Consider the following 19,768-nt stretch of genomic DNA (forward strand, 5'->3'; position numbering starts at 1 on the left):
CGCAAGCCTTCCAAAAGGTCCCCCCTTAATATGTCTAATAGTCTAGTGTCCTACAGTAATTTGTCTGTATTGATCTGTTGTGGCTGAAGGTTTGGACCAGATTCAGGCAGCCGCTTCATCATGAAAAAAATAAAGTTAAAGTGCAGTTTTCAACAAAGAGCAGCACTTTAAAAGTCTGCTTCTGTCATGAGTAAATACTCAGTGCTGTCGGTGAAGTCATCTTGACTGAAGTACATTTCCTGACTATACTGATTTAATATTGTTACCCCGACACAACATTATATGTCTGCTGTTGGAAGTCTTAAGTCTACAAAAATGTCACAACTTGTAACTAATGCTGTAGAAGAAGGCTAAACTTTGTTTGTAAACCGCCTTATTTGAAATATTAGTATATATTAGTTATATTATATTATAATATAAGTTTTCTTTATGACTCAACATCTTAAGTTTCTTGGCTCATACTTTGATAATAATATCCTGTAATCATGGAGTTCTTTGTTTGAGACCTGAAGTTCTGTCTGATTTAGGCTAAATATATGCTTAGCAAAACACGTTGTGAGAGAGGCAGATTTCCTCAACATATAGTGTGGGTCAATCAAAAAATACTCCTCAACAAAAGCCTACCTCCTCCATGACTGTGTTTTAGGATTTGACTCTCAAACTTTAAGCTAACTACGTGTTGGCTAACTGATACAGAATAGTGCAACATTCTACATCTTGCTGATGCGGTAGCTAGGACTTAAAGCTAACGTTAGCATGCCTGACATTTAAAAGTTTCTATGAATATTGAGTTCCTGTTTACACTGACATTTTTTTTTGATGTCTTAAAAATGTTAATGTGAAAGTTGCTCTATGGGGAGCTGACATTCGCAATACTTCATTAGCATTAGCTTGCATCTATATGTGGCTTATATTAGTCAAATTATAAAGTGCTATCTCTTCAACAATTAGCTTGAAATACTAACTCGGCACCTATGGCGATAAACAGTAACTGCAGGAGCACACTTCCCAGATATCCAGAAAGTGTCGCATGTGTGACGTCCACGGTTGGCTCGTCGAGTTTGTTTCTTTTTCTTTGGATTTTCACTTATGTAGTCATCCATCTTTTCTTTGTTTGTTCAGCCATAGTAGATTACTGCTTACTCGCAACACTTGCAGAGAGCAGCCGCTTAGCTCCACCTACCCTCTCTGGCAGACCAACCATTGCTGGATGATGGAGAACGCGTCACTAACTGGGCTGTGAAAGTCGCCACAGACACCCAGTCTGTAATACTGCAAATGCAAAGGCTTTGATCAGTGGGCCATAGGCTCAATCACCATTGTGTTGCCTCATTCGGTGATAGACAGAGACTTAACAGACATTTATTTACATGAATACATTATTCCAGATTAGTAATTTAATGTGTAGCTCTCCACTTCCAAATGCTGCTTTGACACTTACCAATTCAACACCGTATATTGGATAATTTAGTTGGTGGGAGGTTGGAGAACAGAAGACAGACTGAAAGAAAGACTCTTTGCTCTTATAGATCCATATTATTTAAATACACCAGCATAAGAACAAAGTGACAAGTGTGATATAAAATAGCCTACCATCAGATGACACGGCAACATACAGCTGGTTGTTTTTTTGATGGGACTTCAGTGTTCATCGTTTTTATGACATAATTGTTTGATGACAGGAAGCAAAAGGAAATACTTTCTGTCTGCATCAGAGCACCAGACAACCACAGCGAGACAGTGAAGACCTGCCAAACAAATGTCATCACAGAAGCAGAATTCCTCCGATAACATCACCGTGTTGCTCTGACATGATGGAATTTCATAATAGAAGTGACCCCTGTGTAACGCTGCCTTTGTGTCTACATAAAGGAGAAGATTCAATACTTTATGCAATCAGATTCAAAAAGAATTGTAGTCCTTTTTTCAGTTCCCTGTAAATCAGTCATGTAGAACAGGACTGAAATAATACTGACTTCTTTTCTTCATCCACAGGCGAGGAGTCTTTGACTATTTTCCTGGACAAGCAGAGGCTGAATAAGAAGTCGGAGGGTAACAGCAACAGCTCGGTGGTGTCTCTGGAGCTGCTCCATCAGCTGGCCGCTTCCTACTTCACAGATCGAGAAAGCACCCTAAGGCGACTGCACCACCTCCAGATCGCCACTTCTGCTATCAAGGTACTTTACACATGCAGCTAGTGAAGCACGTTTCCTGATCTCTATTCAACATAGCAGCCATGCAAATGCACATGTTTCTTTGCTTTATGTAGACCTGTGTTTGCAGTTCTCCAGAGCCACAAACAACCACCCATCAGGGCAGACACGCACACATTAACGCTCCTATAAAGCTGTACCTTTGGGATGTATTACTCCGTCCTGCACCTATAACAAATAGTCCCGCTTGCTCTAAAGGTATGCGCACAAACAATCTTTTTAAAAGATTATTTTCAAGGTGCATCATTCCTCAAAGGCTCGCCAAAAGACGAGAGAGCTTGCAAGGTCGTATTTTAAAAATGGCAGGCTGCATTAGAAGCACAGTGTATGTACTGTGGCCCACAGAGGCACTAAAGCATGGCAAATGTCAAGTTCCTCTAAAGTCCCAGAGGGAGAAGTCTATTTATGCATACTGTACTCTACTGTAAGCCATCTGGACTGGGTTACACACTGGTGTTTGCTTTCCCATGTGTTTGTGTACTACTTTAAACACACAGCAATTACCATCACTTCACTAAAAAGCTGTTTGATTTAGTTTAAGTAGCTCTGACTGTAGTTAAAGTGGCTTTTTACCGCGCAGAAGCTTGTTCTTTACTACTTTTTATTTACCTGCACACTTGACTCACCTTCAGTTGGTTGATTGTCACTTGTCTCAAAAACCCTCCATCAGGTTTTTAGCAGCTTTTTTCGTGGTTGATTGCAAAGAGGAGTTGGGAAATGTACTCAAAGAACGCTGAAAAATAAATCCTATTACCTCCTCCGCCTGGCTTTACCTTGTTTAAATCCTTTTATTTCTCCCCCTTGACAAGTGAAAGCAAAGCATAACCAAGCGATGCATTTATAAAATGGGAACAGATCTGTTGGCTTTCATGCGATGACAGCAGGTGTGTGGGTGGGCGGACTGTGCTTTCAAGCTTCAACTTAAACAGCAAATGTAACTAAAATGAGTAATTGCTAAGTGTCAACTTTGTGTGCACCTTACATACGGCGGTTCATTGGCGCACGGCATGATGCACGAGGCACACGCACGGCATTCAGAGGTAAGACTGACCGTTCCTGTTGCCAAGAGACACTTTGAAAGCGACCGTGGAGCACTTGATTGCTTGGAAATGTTTTTCTCCCCCCACAAAGCCTTGAATAGTCGTATATATGAGAAACAGAGAACACAAAGCCCTCCTGGACTCAGCGCAAATTGCTTTTACCTAGACTGAAAAGTTTGATTAGTGTGAGAACAAGAAATTGAATTTTAATGACTCAAACTAAAGTTTGTTGCACAACATTTTCCTAAGATTTAAGCTGCAGGGAATCTGAGCATGGAGACAAAGTTTGCTGCAGTGAAGAAAGAAAAGGCAACACAGATAACCTCTGCACACTCACAGCTTATCAACATATTTATGAACAGGTTGCTAAGAGTTCAGTCTAACATGAATATATCCCTATAGTCCACGCCAACGTTTCACCACACAGATTTTCCATCATTTTTCACAGCTTCTCTGTACAAATGTCATGAAATCTTCACAACCCTACAAAGGTTTTTCTTTTTGTTGAGTTGTCATGCGCACTGAAGCAGGCTAATGTTGCATCTCATTAGAGCCACGACGTAAGGACGCAGAAACACATTATCTCCTACATATGAATACATTCTGAGCTGAAGTCTGTTTGATACGCTTCTGTGTAATGACTGTATATACAATGTTACAATTTCATTTAGCAGACGCTTTTGTCCAAAGCGACGTCCATCTGAGAGTTAATACAACACAAGCAACGATGGGACGAAGTCAGTAAGTGCCAACAAACAGCTTCAAGCGATCGGACACTGGTGCCAACAGGCAGTGTGTAGGGCGTGTATTTTTTCTCATCATCAGCAACATCAACAAGATCAGTATAGTCATTATCATGAAAATCCTAGTCAGCATAAACTACATCCTCGATGTCGTCATCATCAATAGCATCAATATCATTAAGGTCAGAGGTGTTCATAAAGAGCTGGGTCTTTAGCTTCTTCTTAAAGGTCAAAGGGACTCTGCGGACCGAAGGGAGTTTGGTAGCTCGTTCCACCACCAGGGGACGACTGAGGAGAAGAGTCTAGTTAGCGACTTAGGGCCCTGTTGTGATGGGAGTACCAGGCGCCTTTCATTGGCAGAGCGTAGTGGGCGCGACGGAGTGTAGACCTGGATGAGGGCGTTCATGTCCTAGTTTACTTAGAGATAAGCCATTACAAACCACCAGGCAAACCTCTGCAGTCTTAAAGTCAGAGGGACGTTTGAAAATGGCGAGCAAAATTGCAAACAGACTTTGGGGAGCTAAATTTAGTTTGAAGCGATCAATGATCTGTTCATATTAATTTGCAACCTCTTGGTCACAAACAGCATCTTCAACAATCAGTCCTAAGTTCAACTTACATACAGGCTCAGTTCAACTTACACACAGGCTTAAAGTGGGTCATGACAAAGATCATTTTAAACTCAAGTTGAATTGGTTTTAGGGATCAGTAGATCTAAATCTTTTCATTACGTTTCTTGGGAACTCTGCTGTATCATATATTGTGTGTTTTGCAGTTTTTGTTTACTCTTGTTTATTCTAACTCATTTAGGGACAGGAATAGCAATCTAAATGCTGTGTTTTTTATATTGGTCCGTGCTATATTTATGTCCCTATACAAATAAGACATATAATAAAAATAAGAAAAAGAAAAAGGCTCCTGCAGGCAGCTGAAAGTGCTCTCTCCAAATGAAAATGCTGTTTGAAAATCAAGCACTGCTGCTCCTGATTTGGTTTGTTTATATTTTTTTGTGAAAAATAGAAGAAAATAAACCTCCAGATGCTACTCTGCAAAGTCACCATTTCTGCTTGTTTCTCTCAGAAAGTGGAGAAAAAAGCAGGAGTAGTTTTAGAATGCATGATGGGAGCTTTCCACAATGGCCGCTCTCAGTCTGAGTAACAGCAGCTGTCAGCAGCAAGGACGCACCAATGACTCTCCCAAACTCCTTTAAAGCGCAGGAAGTCGTCCCGTCCGCCCACCTCATACATTTCGAGCACTTTGTTGACGGGGGAAAGCTTTAGTAAAAGTAACTTTAAATCGGAAAGAGCCAGATGCAACAGCATAACATAAGGCGGGGAAGTGAAGCTGCCCCAGAGGGATGGCATGCCAGCGAAGAAAGAAACAGAGTTATCACAGAGAGAGCTCCAGAGACTCTGAGAGGAAACCGACCCAAATTACAAATCAGATGCTGCTGCTGTCAGGTGGAAACATTTCAGCCAAAACACGTCTGCAATCCGGAACACATTTTCAGTTTAGCGAGCATCAGGAATTCAGCATGTTTAAGTAGTTTTGTTGTCTGCAGAGCTTCCTCTATAATTTAAACCAACCAACCAAAATGATATGAGTAACCCTGAAGAGTCACTACAGAATCTTTATCTAAAGGCCCAAAGGCAGGAAAACAAACCTTTTAAGATGTTTATTGAATTTTTACTTCAAAATAATCTTTATTTAATACAAATTTGGATTCAGTTATGAATCAGAAAAGGTCCTCATATTTCTGTAAAATCATCCTGATGATTGAAACTGTATCTGCAGAGACATCCTCTCTTTGAGTTGAGGGCTCTTCTGCAGATATGTGGACAGATAGGAGATAAATCATTGGATTAGCATTTCTGTTAAGGAGGAAAACATTTGATTAAAAATGGTGTGAGGCTGATAAACATCCAGCTGAAACGGTAGTAAAAATGCAGACATATTAGGCCCCGTGTCCACATAGCGCCCTTTTCTAAAGATTTTTTTTTTGGCTTTTGCCTTTATTTATAGGACAGCTGAAGATTGACAGGAAATGTGGGGAGTAGAGAGTGGGGGATGACATGCACTAGCGCCCTTTTCTGAGCGCCAGCATCTTTTTTCAGATGTTCCCAATGAGGACAGAGCGTATGCGGCCACCTAGAGAAAAAGCTTTTTCAGAGCGCTCAGCGGCCGCGCCGAGGGTATCGAGTTGAAAATCTCGTAACTTTTCAGAAAGGCGCTGGTGTCGTCACCGCCATTTTTTTTCAGGCAACCAATCAGATGGGGCGCCACTCGACACCCTAGTTACCACCAAACATGGAGGAGCGACTTGTTCAGGCCGTTTCTGTCTCCCCGGAGCTGTACGATATGACAAACAAACAATATCACAATAGAAACCAAAAAGCCTATTTGGGCCCAGCGCCCTGCCAGCGCTTTTCTGCCAGAAAAGGGCGCTATATGGACATGGGGCCTTATACATTTTACTTACAAACTGTAGCTTTGATTGATGCTAATCAAACATAAATACTTAAAGCTGAAGAAAATACTTAAAAGTTTGACTCTGTATCTTTAGTTGGGGAGGGATACACAGAATAATCCCCCCAGAATATTCTGGGTCACCTCCGCGTGTCCAACCAGTCGAAGATGCCCACAAAACCTCAGCATGCTTATAATTATTACAACTAAATATATTTAAAATGTCAAATAAGTGTGAAAATTACGTCCTTTTAGGGGTTTGAACTCATTCAATCCTAACTTCTGTGTCTGAGTGAATTGACGTCATTTATCTCAATAACTCAGGAGGAATCTGAGCTTCAGACTTTTCACACCACAGTTTCCTCTAATGACTAAATGATCTAATTAGATAGTGGGACATGGAGCTGCATGAATTTGCATATTAATGATGGAATGCAACAGAACAGATTTTGTTCTCCTTCATGCTTTAAAAGAAGCTGCTTTGTGGTCTGTGCATATAGATTTAGACGTATGTGTTTTACAATCATTCATGTACACCTTTATTTTTATTTCAATTCTTTTCATTAAAAAAAGTTTTATACCTTATTCAGACAAAACTAATTAAAAACAACTTCAACTGCACATTTGGACCGGATTAAAGCGGCTTCTCTCTTTGATGACTGACTGACAGGTAAATAGTTCTGTCCTTTAGCAAACAGCCAGTGATTTTGCACATCCGCCCACACACACAAACACACATCTACTTCTACTCAGACAAGAGCGTCCTTTACATCTTTCTGCTAAATGAGGATCTCTGGTAGGCAAGCCACCTGCCACGCCGTGTTCTGCCAGATCAGCTCATCACGGGAGAGGAAGCGACGCTGAGTGGGACGTACTTGACCTGTGTCCATGAACGCCTCTGGGCTGCGTGTCGCTGCGGCAGCCAGAAGAGGTGGGAGGGAAATACATTATCTTTATCTCCAGCGACGAAGTGGAGGAACCTCAATCACGCATCCAGTTTAGAAAACAGTTTTTACTTTTCACACAGTATAAAGAGCCCCTGTAACAGCTGTGTGAAAGCTGCTGTTTGGGAAGGAGAGAGGCAGAGTATATTGTACCACAGTGCTGCTTTTGTTGAGAGACAAAATTCACACATTTACTCTTCTATAAAACCACAACATGTTGTAGTAAAAACATTTTGTACAGTGAATATGTTTTATTGACAAGTAAACAATATAAAGTCATAGAAAGATCAGGTAAAAAGCTTTATTTGTACCAACATTCACACCTTTGCTGTTACTTTAATCTCCTATACTTGCTCATGTAGGGCGGTAGATGGTAGCTCAGTCTGTAAGGACCAGAGGGTGGTTCAAGTCCAGGTACAGATCAAGCTGGTAGCTGAAGAGGTGCTAATTCCTTTCCCAGGCACTGTCGAGGTATCTTCGAGAAACTGCTTGGGGTGTATGTCCACATGCAGCCTGCTCACTTAGGCCCCGTGTCCACACAGCAGTGTTGTGACCAAGTCATCTTTGCTCTTTGTGCTAGTCTGTCAATCAATACTTTACACTTTCCCTTCCACCCATGTTTTCTGACTAAAGATAAAAGGGAGGCACAGGAAATGACTTAAAACATGTGCCACTGTGGCAATGAGCATGTTAGTCAAACAGGAGCAAACATGTATTGGGGACTATTTTCAGCTGCAGATCAATACTCATTTGTGCTAGTCAGTATTTACAGCAGCAACATGGTGTATTTGGAACTGAGTCAAAATAAACTACTGTGTGTGTGTGTGTGTGTGTGTGTGTGTGTGTGTGTGTGTGTGTGTGTGTGTGTGTGTGTGTGTGTGTGTGTGTGTGTGTGTGTGTGTGTGTGTGTGTGTGTGTGTGTGTGTGTGTGTGTGAGAGAGAAAGAAGGAGCATATTTTTGAGTTTTGAGCTCTAACAAATTAATATGCAGGCTTTGAATTCACACGTTGCTTTTCAGTTGTTTCAGTCCACTGCACACCTGAAGCCTTTGTTGCAATTTAATACATCTCAGTTATGTGATCAGGTTTTGTTCACATGGTCAGAAATGTGTTTATTACTGAGGTCACAGTTAAAGGTGGTTTTCTGCAGCATCCAGAAGGTGGTTCCTGTTATGTAATGCATATGATTTAATTGCACTGCTGATCATAGCAGATGGTTTTCCACATAAAGTGTAAAAAAGCTGGACGACATGACAGCTCTCTAAAAGAGAAGCCAAACCCTCTCTATCGCCCCCTGCTGACTGGCTGCAGTACAGGTCATAAAGCCCGCCTCCTCCATGTTAACAGATGGGACATGAGTCAAACTATAAAATCAAAACACACAGTTCTTATCATTCTGATTTATGTCCAAGTGCTCATTTTAGTGATGCTATAATAAGGGGGCGTGACCCCATGATTGACAGCTCTGTTGACAAATCCGGCTCCTGCAGCCGATCTGTTCCAGATTAGCGAAGTAGTGGAGGAATGGCGAGAGGAGATGTAACTAATACTTACGCTGCAGTCATTGAACTTTCCATATCTGTGAACATCTGCTTCAGACTGACACAGAGAAGCTGTTCTGCTGTTAAATATGCTGACGTGCGTTTTTTTTTATGGTAAGTTAATGTGTGTTTGGGTTAGTGGAAGGAGCGGGACATCGTTACCGTGGCTCCACCCGCCGAGCTCTACTGCGCAGTCTCTGGCTCCAAATAACATCACCAGCGCAAGATGGCAGCGCCCACCTATTGGGTATTTTGGCTTTAATTAAGTACCAAGAGTGGTGGTGGAGATGTGTCGTCCGTTTTTTCATACAGTCTATGGTTTTCCACCAATCAGTTTTTCCCTGTTTAAAATAACTTTTCCTCGTCAGTAATTCTAAGTGCTTGCTCATTGCTGGATCAATGTATTGTCTCTTTGAATAATATTCTAAAGAGTACAGTCTAGACCAGCTGTGTAAATAATAAATGATTGATCGATTTTGAATGAGCACCTCTGTCAACAACCCCGGTAAGTGACAGGCATCATAGCAGAAGACCTTATGGCTGAACACTTGTCATGTGTTTCATTAGAGCACAGGTGTACCCAACAAAGTGGGGCCGACACATTAAACGAGAGGGTAGCTTTTTACACTGGTTACTCATGTCTTTTTTTATTATGCAAAGAAATCACATGTGGACCAACCTTTTAAAGAACCCCTCTGCACAAATCGCTGTTGGACATGTGATGATTACATAACTTGATATGAGAATGTCAAAAAAGCTTTTAGGCTTATAAGAAAACGCTCGCATGCTCTGCTGTGTTTGCATAATGCACGTTGTTGAATAAACATTAAAGACAAAGTGGTCCAGGTTGAATGATCCACTCAGTCGAGGGCTCTTGGGAGTTTTAACAAAAGGTAGCGGCGGGGGTGGCAGCTCTCAGGTGGATTATCATTGAAGTTCTTCACTTGAGTTACAAACAAGCACAGTGTGTTCTAAGTGTAACACAGCAGTAAAGCTTTCATGCTTTCTGCCAACAAACAGATAAAATAAAGTGCTGCTGTGATATAAATTATGATGTTTGTAACAACTGAAAAATACGCTTACAATACATGGATTTTTGTCTTTCGAACACATCCACAGTTTCCTTTGAGTTACAAACTGTGGGGGAAAGTTTTTATATTCTTATCTTTCGTGGAGATTAACAATGTCGGTCCGCTTAAATAAAAGTTTTCACACTATCAAAGCCCCTAAAACTACTGTATTTCTGCAGAATAATCTACCCTTCTTACTAACTGTAACTGTGACCTCATACAGTTGGAAAACAATGCCATTATTTCACAATCATTGAGGTATGGTGTCATTAACTAAAGTGATCAGTAGTGACTCCCCTTACCTTTGTGATACTTTTTTTTTTTTTTTAAGATATTTTGGACTTTCTGCCTTAATTTGATAGAACAGCTGAAGAGAGACAGGAAATGTGGGGAGTAGAGAGTGGGGGGTGACTAAATGAATGCATGCTGGTAAGGTTAATTGGTGACTCTAAAATTGCCTATAGGTGTGGGTATGAGTGCGAAAGGTTGTCGGTCTCTGTGTGTCAGCCCTGTCATTGACTGGCAACCAGTCCAGGGTGTACCCCCGCCCTTCGCCCAATGACAGCTGGGATAGGCTCCAGCCCCCCGCGACCCTGAACAGGATAAACGGTGTAGATAATGCATGAATGGATCCATGTTTTTACATGGAGAAATATGTCACAACATTTTTTCATCAATAGGTTTTAATGCAAAGCATTATTCGGGACAATTATTAAGCAAACCACATTGATATGGATCAGAGAGCTGTGACTCAACTGTGACTCAAACTTATCTTCTTGTCTCTGTATGTTTATGAGGTGGAATAATACAACTTCAAGATGAGCTTTTTAAAAAAAAATTAAAGTAATAATCTTGAAGTTTTCAGTTTTGTTGTATTTGGCGCCACCCTATGGTGATAAAAGACAATTGCAGATATCCAGACAGTGCTGCATGTGTGACGTCCACAGTTGGCTCCGGTTGTAACTCTTCATTTTCCTGGCTGACGGTCGCTTTCCTTTTTAGACTGTTTGCTTCATCTGAGCGCCGAGTTTGTTTCTCTTTCTTTGGATTTTCACTTATTTTTGAAGTTATGTCTTTATTCATCCATCTTTTCTTTGTTTGTTTAATTTGGGGTGGGTTTTGGCGCCCCCTGTGGACAAAATCTGTACTTCTTATCTGTTTGCTGATCCCGCCCTGTACATGAGTGTGTAGTATTCTCTCAAGAAAAATCCTTTTTAACTGGCTGATGAAGAACTCACAGTGAAACTCAGTTTGCGTCTCTTCATTGAATTGGCTCTTGGTTAGAGACATTAAAATAACTACAAAAGAAATAATCAATCTTCTAGCTGAGCGTCTGCTTTGCTTTTGCAGGTCACAAAGAGACATCGGTTTTAATGAAGACTCTCAACCAGTTAAAAATCCTCACAGTTACATTTGAAACAGTTGAGCTCATGCTGATGTGTCTTTGCTTTAATCTGCAAAGTGAACAAGCACCTGCTAGCAACCACCTGCACCTACTTTAAAGACAACATGCTGCCTGTTAAAAACATTTTTGGCTCAGTCTGAACACACTCTTAGAGGATGAATCTAATATGAACGGGGGGCTGACAACAACCCAAACGGCGCTGCTTCTGGCCTGTTTCTCCTTCTGATCTTTAGCTACATCTCAGCGACATCTATCTTCTACAAGATACTTCAGAGATGTTTGAGACGCGCATCTTTTGTAGCCTTGAAGGCTCCTTTTATTTTGATAAAAGAGTGTAAAGATGTGAGGAACAAGAGACAGAAAACTCACACAGGCTGCGTAATTTACCAAATTGCACGATTAAGCTGGTGATGGCTTCAAATCCATCTTCTCTTCTAATTGACCTATCTCGAACACTCGCTGTGGAAATTACTTATTTGTTGTGTCCTTGCTCATTCTTTCTTAATGCTTTCTGTCTTTCTTTCTTTGCCATTTATCTTTTTGACTCTAATCTCCCTGTTTTCTTCTCTTCTGTTCTTCTTCTTTCCCCCAATTAGACACTCTTATCTCCTCAGAGCATCGCACACAGCATGCCGAGCAGAATATTGTTTATGTGTCATATTTTCTATGACGTGCATCTTAGATCCACTAATATCCAGGTCAGATGTTTGTGCTACGATAAATATTTCATTGACCTTGATGGCAGAAACTTCAGGGACATCACTTCGGCTCAGAGAGAAACTTGGATTTATTTGTTCTTGTAAGAGAAAACAGATCAGTTTGTTCCTCCTGAGACACAAATATGACTGCAAGTTAAAACAGAATGGCAGAGCTTGGGCGTATGAGAGGGAGTGGGTGATTATGTTACAAAAACACAACATTGTTTACAAAATACAGAAATGTTACATTTTTAAAGATATGACGCAGCAAAGAGAGTCAAAGAGAGATTGTTATTGTCTGTTTGTTGTTATTCTGCGTCTCCATAGAAATTTGACTTCATTCCTCAGTGATCCAGTCTTATGTTTAAGTGAAATTGCAGTTCATGATATTTAGAATGCTGAATCATATATAAGATGTATGTTTAAACAGTCAGTCGCACATCCAGCTGTTAGAGAGATGCAGTTTATTTTTCAGCAGTCATTTGGAAAGGTCTGGAAGGCAGAGACCGATGATGTCATGCTGCTGATAGAGGCGTCAGATGATGCTTGTATCTTGAGGCCCTGGTGCCCTGAGCAATAGCGGCCCCAGGTTCACTGTGTGCTCATTAATAATGAATTGAATATATATTATTATGTACCTCAATATCGGCTGAAATCATAATGTTGATCTGGTATTTTTCATTTATCATGAGACTCCATCTTATAGGCCGCCTTGATTTTCAAATGTTTAATATTTCAGTAGATGCTCAGTTCACGTGGCGCACAGTCCAAGATGAATTATTTAAACACCACAAACTACATGACATCAACCCCGGGGCAGGAATGTCTTCTGGAATAGTTTTATTTGTTGGTTTGTTTCACTCTGAGCCAAACACAATGTCCCTGACTTCAGTCCAAGTCCCCACAGGATGCATGACACACAATGTAAAGCAAGAGGGAGGAAGCAGGGCCGCAGCCACTTTACATTGTTATTGTTTTAAAGAAGAGATAAAGCATAGTGTGCAGTGCTTGCTGTTCTCTCTATTACTGATCATAGTTACTCAGCAAAATATTTATTCAAACTTTTATTAAAACCTCGAAAATCGTTGACGTTTCTCTTATTTGCAAGGACGCAAAAAGTTAAGTCACAAACTTTTTTTCAGTAGCAGTAGAAGACCACAGGTTAGCTAACATCTTTAACTGGAATTCTGTGTAACTAACGTTAGCGGTTGGTCTTACCTGTAAATGTTTCTTTAAATTACGAGTCCTTGGACAATGACGCCATAATGAAGCCATAACTTGCACTGTGCTGCCATGTTGCTCCTGGCAACTCTGAGGTGTTGTCAGACTTGTGTGTCGTAACGTGCGCGTGCAGGTGCATGGTATTATCGGAGACAGACGGTTTAGAAATGAGACGCCGGATGTTAGAGAGCATCTTTGGTATTATATCGTCTTCATTTTAAAATTGTAATCCTGCTATGTATCTTTAATCTAATTACCTCTTTTTTTCCAGTCACTGTAACAGAATACAGTTGCCTTTTTTGGTATCATAATTACTAAGGGCTAAGGCCTAGGGCTTTACAGATAAAAAGGGATCTCTGGTTATGAATCAAAGAGCAGAGTGACAGAGTGTTCTGTTTTGAGAGTGGAAGCAGCAGCATGTCTGTACATTATATACCATTATTAAGGACTGATAGAAAGACTGCTTCGATTAAAATGTTGCTACAATGAAAATCATAAACACATCTTTAATATCTGATGCTCCTGCATGTCAAGTTGCTCTCAAACGTGCACATGTAACAAGTGAGAGCTCTATTAGAGCACGCAGCGGGACGTCTTCATTTTCATTTTAAATGCATGAAAACAAGTTAGAGTGTTAACACTGCCGGCGTGAGTCGCGTGTGTCACTCTTGCGCTGCTCAGGCTCACCTCCTTTTATCGCAAGCCGCGTGCGGTTCTCGCCCAAAATACACGGTGAAAATGAAGTGTGATGAGTCCTATTGATCTCTGACAGCAATATTGACATCTCTTCCTGTGGTAAAAGTCACAGGCATGGAGAGTAAAGTACTTAAACCTTATTTGTAACTTTTCCAGGAAGTTATTCGATAAAGTCACTCACAGGCTCCTTATCGCGGCTCCTGCTTAATTTTCTTTGAAATAAAAACGCAGTCATATGTCTCCCGCAGGCCACATTACTTTATGTTGGTAAAAAATAAATAATCAGCCCAGCTGAAGCCGCAGCCGACACACAGCCAACATGCAGCCTGTGTAAAGACCTTGGTGGCACGAGCCGGAGCCGTCACGCCACGCAGCCGCCACGCTTCCAGTCTGAATGAGCCGTCATGCAACCTTCTCTGTTCCCGCTGTTCCAAAGTTTAAACCCTCTTTCACAAACACCTGCACTTACTTTCACTTCCACGTCTCCTATCTCACTACCTCCCTTGCACTGTTCTCCACCCAACAGCCGGCACATTGCAGCCAGCTGTGGCTGCAGGTGTGGGAGTGAAGCAAAAGATGGCGATAGTTGTCTCCGCTGTCAAAGGGCTCAGCCACCTCCACTCCCCCGGCTTCCTCCATATGCCGCGCCTGCCATAAGCTGCGTACCTGACTGCTAGAAAAGGGAACAAACATCTGTGTCATTCACTGCTAATGTGGCATCATAAAAAAACCATATATTTTATATATATATCTGTCCTTTTCCTCTGTTTCCTAGGTAACAGAAACAAGGACGGGACCTCTCGGCTGCAGCAACTACGACAGTTTGGATTCAGTTAGCTCGGTGTTGGTGCACAGCCCGGAAAATAAGATCCACCTGAAGGGTAAGGCTGGATAACACACACACACACACGCACACACACGCACACACACACACACACACAGAAAAACATATAGATTCTCTCGTGTGTGTTCATCTTAAATTCATGCGCACACACACAGAGTCACAGCCCCGAGAAAAGCTCCTCTGAAGGGGTTGGTATTTTACTCACACACACACACACTTGAACACACATACTGCCACCACCTCCATCCACCACCCTGCCAAGCCTCTCACCTCCTGTGTGTAGTAGTTGGCCGGGATGACCCTTTACTTTACGCTGCAGTAGTTTATACGTCTGTTCTGCCTGACTGGCTCTCGGTCTCATGGGGAATCTGTTTTCTTACCCGGCTGTAGATGGGCTGTGTCTGGCCACGCTGACCCCAACCCCCCCACCCCACCCCCCAGCTACACCTGGAACACTCGGTACACAAGTCAAGTAAAGTGGCAATCCCATAGACGCACATACTTCCACCAATTATCAGCAAATGATTTAAGTGGGAGATGCTGGGGGATATAAAACTTCACTTTTACATTTAATCATGCTGCAAAAAAAAGCAAAGAACTGCTGCAACCCACTCTAGTTTACTGTGCAGTGTAAAATCTCCGCAGCAGTCCTGACTGTACTGCTGTACTCTACCTTCTGTATTTAGTCTGTGGCACATAAGCCAGTGCCACAGTATCACACTGTAGTTAGAAGCATTAACATTATCAGCGCCCATCTGCCAGTTTATTTCTTTATTTCACAAATGAAGACTTATTTATTTCTGAGTATGAAGTATGAAAGAGCGCTCTGCTTCTACAAACTGGAACCGGAACTGGAACTCTTTTTCAGGTTCATGCTGCGGAGTGAAGCCTCTGTGTTACTTACTATTTACAGTGAAACTAAGACTCACCAGAAACAGATGAACGGGCACTCCTCCGGGGGATTCAATGAACCAAGAAGTGGCTGCATTTATTGTGCAGTCATTTCTTTTCTTCACTTTTGATCTGAACACACGGTCACTTCTCAAGCTGCTAACTGGACTGTAAACAATGCAGCACATGGTAAAGGAAGTCTTTGCTAGAAGGCATTTATCGCTGCCTAAACCGGACACGCCCGACATGTTCACCTTTGTCCCCTGAAGCTGTATCGTCTCGGACGATAGCCGATGGGATCTGAGATTGGTGCTCAGCAAAACATTCACCACTTATGTTGCTCTTAGTAAGCGATAACTTTCTAACTTGTTTAAAGGTAATGACAACTTACCTCACCACTTGCTGCCATGCATGTCTCATGCAGGATTAAGATCGCAGCTTCTACCCGCTATTAAGACAAGTTATAGAGGTCCCAGGGAACACTACTTCCGTGCTAACACAGCTGTTGTCAGTGATTCTCAAAGACTGAGCTGTAACCTGTAACAGATCGACACAGCGTTGGCTTCCTCGCTGCAATGATGCTCTCTGACAAGAACCCATCGAGTCCCTCTGCAGTAAATAGACGTCTGAGCTTCACCGGGAAGAATTATGTGTGTTGGTTACATCATGTGAAACCCCTTTGTGCTGTGGGAAATCCTGTTCCCCACATAAGATGCTTAAATGATGTTATATAACTGAACTTGTGCTTGTTTGACGGAGTTTTCCACCAGCTTAAATGTTTAATGAACTTCTGCTGAATAATATAGCACCTGCCCTGCTGCTTTCATGGGAAAGATGATCAATGACGAACCCCCAGTTGAGGGTAATCGTTATTTTGCATGCACACAGAGATGCAGACACCTAGGAGATGGAATTCGTCAGAGTCGGAGTCACAAACAAGTGTCTCTCCTCAGATGACCTCTGGTGAACTTGTTTTTGTGAAGTTCAGTAATGAGTCTAACGACCGAAGTAGCTGCCACACTGGAGCAGGCAGAAACCCAGCCGGCTCGTTATTTCCCCTCCTTTTTCTACTTGTTAGCATCAGATATATTCTCATGTTTCCACCGGCATACACCAACGTAATTGTGGTCCAGCTCTGATTTTACATTGTTCTCTAAATATACTTTGACATCAGGTCACTTGACAGTCAAACAGTCGACAGCTCACGGGGTATTTTTCTTGGAGATTCTTTGCTTTTAGTTTTCGGTTCACGCTAACAACCTCATTCCCATTTCTCTCTGAGAGCAACAAGAAAAACAGATTACTTCTGTGCATTGTCTCATTTCAGTGTTAATAATTCAGTAGCAGATTCTCCCTCTGCTTCTACTGTACTGAAAGGATGATCACAACTTTCTTGAACATTTTTTAGCATATAAACTGTAGCGACGCAGGCTCGCAGGCAGACGTCTAATGGACAACAAGATTAAAAGAGCATAAAGAAAAGAGCAGACTATAAAAACACCATTATCCTCCTCCACCACCAGGCCTCGGCCTTTCTTCTAGGAGCTATCATGTCAGAAATAGTCAGCGGCACTGATCTGTAACCTCGTCCAAAAAGGAGACAAAGAAGGTCTAAACTTTCTTGGTATTTGAGTGCCTTCTTGAGACTGCACCTAATCCCAAGTGTAAGGCATCACACATTTCGATGAGCCATTGCTTCAGAGTGGGCACTTCAGACGTCTCCGAAGCCGAAGTGTAATTTTCTTTTCTCTTTCCTGTAAGGCCATGGGCAATAGTCTTTGTTGGAAGGCAGACAGTGTGTCCTGTGTTTCTGAAATGATGAGTATTATCAGCATGCGATCTGGCTGCAGTGTGGCCTCAACAAAGTACAAAAAAGATTGGCTGTCGGTTACTCGACACATATCTTCAGGTATGAATACACACAGAACATACTCACTGACCTGAGATCTATCTCTGGTATCTTTCACTAATAAAGTGACGAATAAACATTCATAAAAGCAATGCCTCAAAAATGTCCCTGCATAACGGCAGGTGTCACTCATAGAGACAAACCCACAGAGAATCATCAGCCGACTCTGCAGGTCCCCTCAGCTCTATGGAGCGTTTGTGGTTGACGCTTTTCGTTTGACTTTGGTTTTACTGTTTGGTTTAGTGTAACATCTCCCATCATCACAGCAGAGGGCAGATGTTTTTAGTAATAAAAGCTCTAAAAACCTACTTTACACTACATGCCCACCAAACGACAGATAATGGACCTCGTGTTGTGTACTTTTCTAAAATCACAGTTTTTCTTGAACGATTGCTCCTACTAGATTTCCAAGTCGGATTGGCCACTTACAAAGTCGTTACTTTCAGCCTAATGAATACTATCTATTCATAAAGGAGGTGCCCATGCATGTCATCAAGAACAGCAGCTTTGTCTGTTAAATATAAAGACTGAGGTTCACCTGCAGTGTTGCAGTTTGCGACATCAGGTAAGACTTTCGAAGTAGAGCTTGCTCAGTTTTCAGACCTGCAACAATAACCAACACCTGGTTAATGCTGTGAGACAGTTTAGTAATATTTACGCACAAAAAAAAGGGAACATGGCTTGTGTTTAAAAAAGCACTGATTTGTGTACTTTACGTAACTAAAGTATTCTTAAAAATAAAGATGATTTTCATTCAAATAAATGTCTGTTAAGTCACTATCTCTCGCCGAATGAGGTAACACAATGGTGATTGAGCCCACTGATGAAAGCCTTTTCATTTGCAGTATTACAGACTGGGTGTCTGTGGCGAAATCACAAGCGGCGCCCAGTTAGTGACGCGTTTTCCATCAGCCAGCAGTGGTTGGTCTGCCAGAGAGGGTAGGCGGAGCTAAGCGGCTGCTTTTCCAGTATCTGCAAGTGTTGCGAGTAAACAGTAATCTACTATGGCTGAACAAACAAAGAAAAGATCGATGACTGCAGATACAACTTCAACAATAAGTGAAAATCCAAAGAAAAAGAAACAAATTGGACGCTCAGATGAAGACAAACAGTCTAAAAAGACTGTGACCATCAGCCAGGAAACGTGTTCTCCTGCAATTACTGTTTATCGCCATAGGTACCGCCAAAGAGAACGAAACTGAGGTCTGAGAAAAAGGAGTGAACTTCTTAAAAGAAGTCTTCATTGACAAAATATTTAAAACAAGAGTCAGACCCATCCGTCACCACACACCGCCACCTTCAAAAGCACATCAAAATAATCAGGTAGAGGACAGCTAGAGGGCTACCTCAGGCATCACATATCGAAGCTTTGGGCTCCAAGCTGCCACAACGACAGGTTGGGAGAGATAGCAGCTTGCATGCGACTTTATTTTAGCACAATGGAGACCGTTAAGATTACCATAAAAGACAAGATCCAGGCTGCTTTGGTTTTGGACAGATTTTATTGACAAAAACTTTTACCACAGAGTAAAGAGAAGAAATTGTCAGAAGTTGTTAAAGAGGACCCAAAACAATAAGGCAATATTAATACCACAGCTGTCAATCACGTGTCATCAGAGCATTGCTATAATTTACAAAGACAAAAACAAACACAAAACAACTCTCATCACATTCTGAAGTTCAGAAACGCCCCACCCAATGAAGGAGCACAGAAAGTGCACAGATACAGACGTCTCTCATGTCGAATAACCAGTGTGGTTCAAATTGGCTGATAATAATAGTGTGTTATTGTAGGCCCCACTGAGAGGAAGACGCTGGTTAAGGAAATTGATTTCAATGGTCTTCAAAGTTTCACAGTGGGTTAGAAATCATCATTATCTGTGTTTTTAATACAAGAAAGAGTCCAGACACGTCATTCGTCACGTCCAGCCCTAGAGAAGTTTTATATGTGGGTGCATCATGTTGCGGTTGTAGGTTGTAAGTGTGTTTTTCCTGAAATTTAATTACTTAAATGCACTCACATTTATTGTCTGCTCAGATAATTGTGTGTTAATAATGGAGCTCGTCCTCTTTCCATGTCTTACCAGA

At 41.7% G+C, this 19,768-nt stretch overlaps 1 protein-coding gene across 1 annotated transcript in view; it reads left to right on the plus strand.

Moving 5' to 3' along the window:
* The window catches only part of brinp2 (bone morphogenetic protein/retinoic acid inducible neural-specific 2), a 239,961-nt gene that overhangs the window by 149,804 nt on the left and 70,389 nt on the right, over positions 1-19,768 (plus strand). Inside the window, exons 4-5 of the mRNA XM_069685311.1 lie at positions 1,996-2,177; positions 14,812-14,917. Coding sequence (XP_069541412.1) covers positions 1,996-2,177; positions 14,812-14,917 — 288 coding nt within the window. The remainder of the gene's footprint in view (positions 1-1,995; positions 2,178-14,811; positions 14,918-19,768) is intronic.

Source organism: Semicossyphus pulcher, unplaced genomic scaffold (genome assembly GCF_022749685.1).
Source record: "Semicossyphus pulcher isolate SPU_LCO1_2020_fin unplaced genomic scaffold, fSemPul1.0.p SCAF_7, whole genome shotgun sequence".
Classification (NCBI taxonomy): domain Eukaryota; kingdom Metazoa; phylum Chordata; class Actinopteri; order Labriformes; family Labridae; genus Semicossyphus; species Semicossyphus pulcher.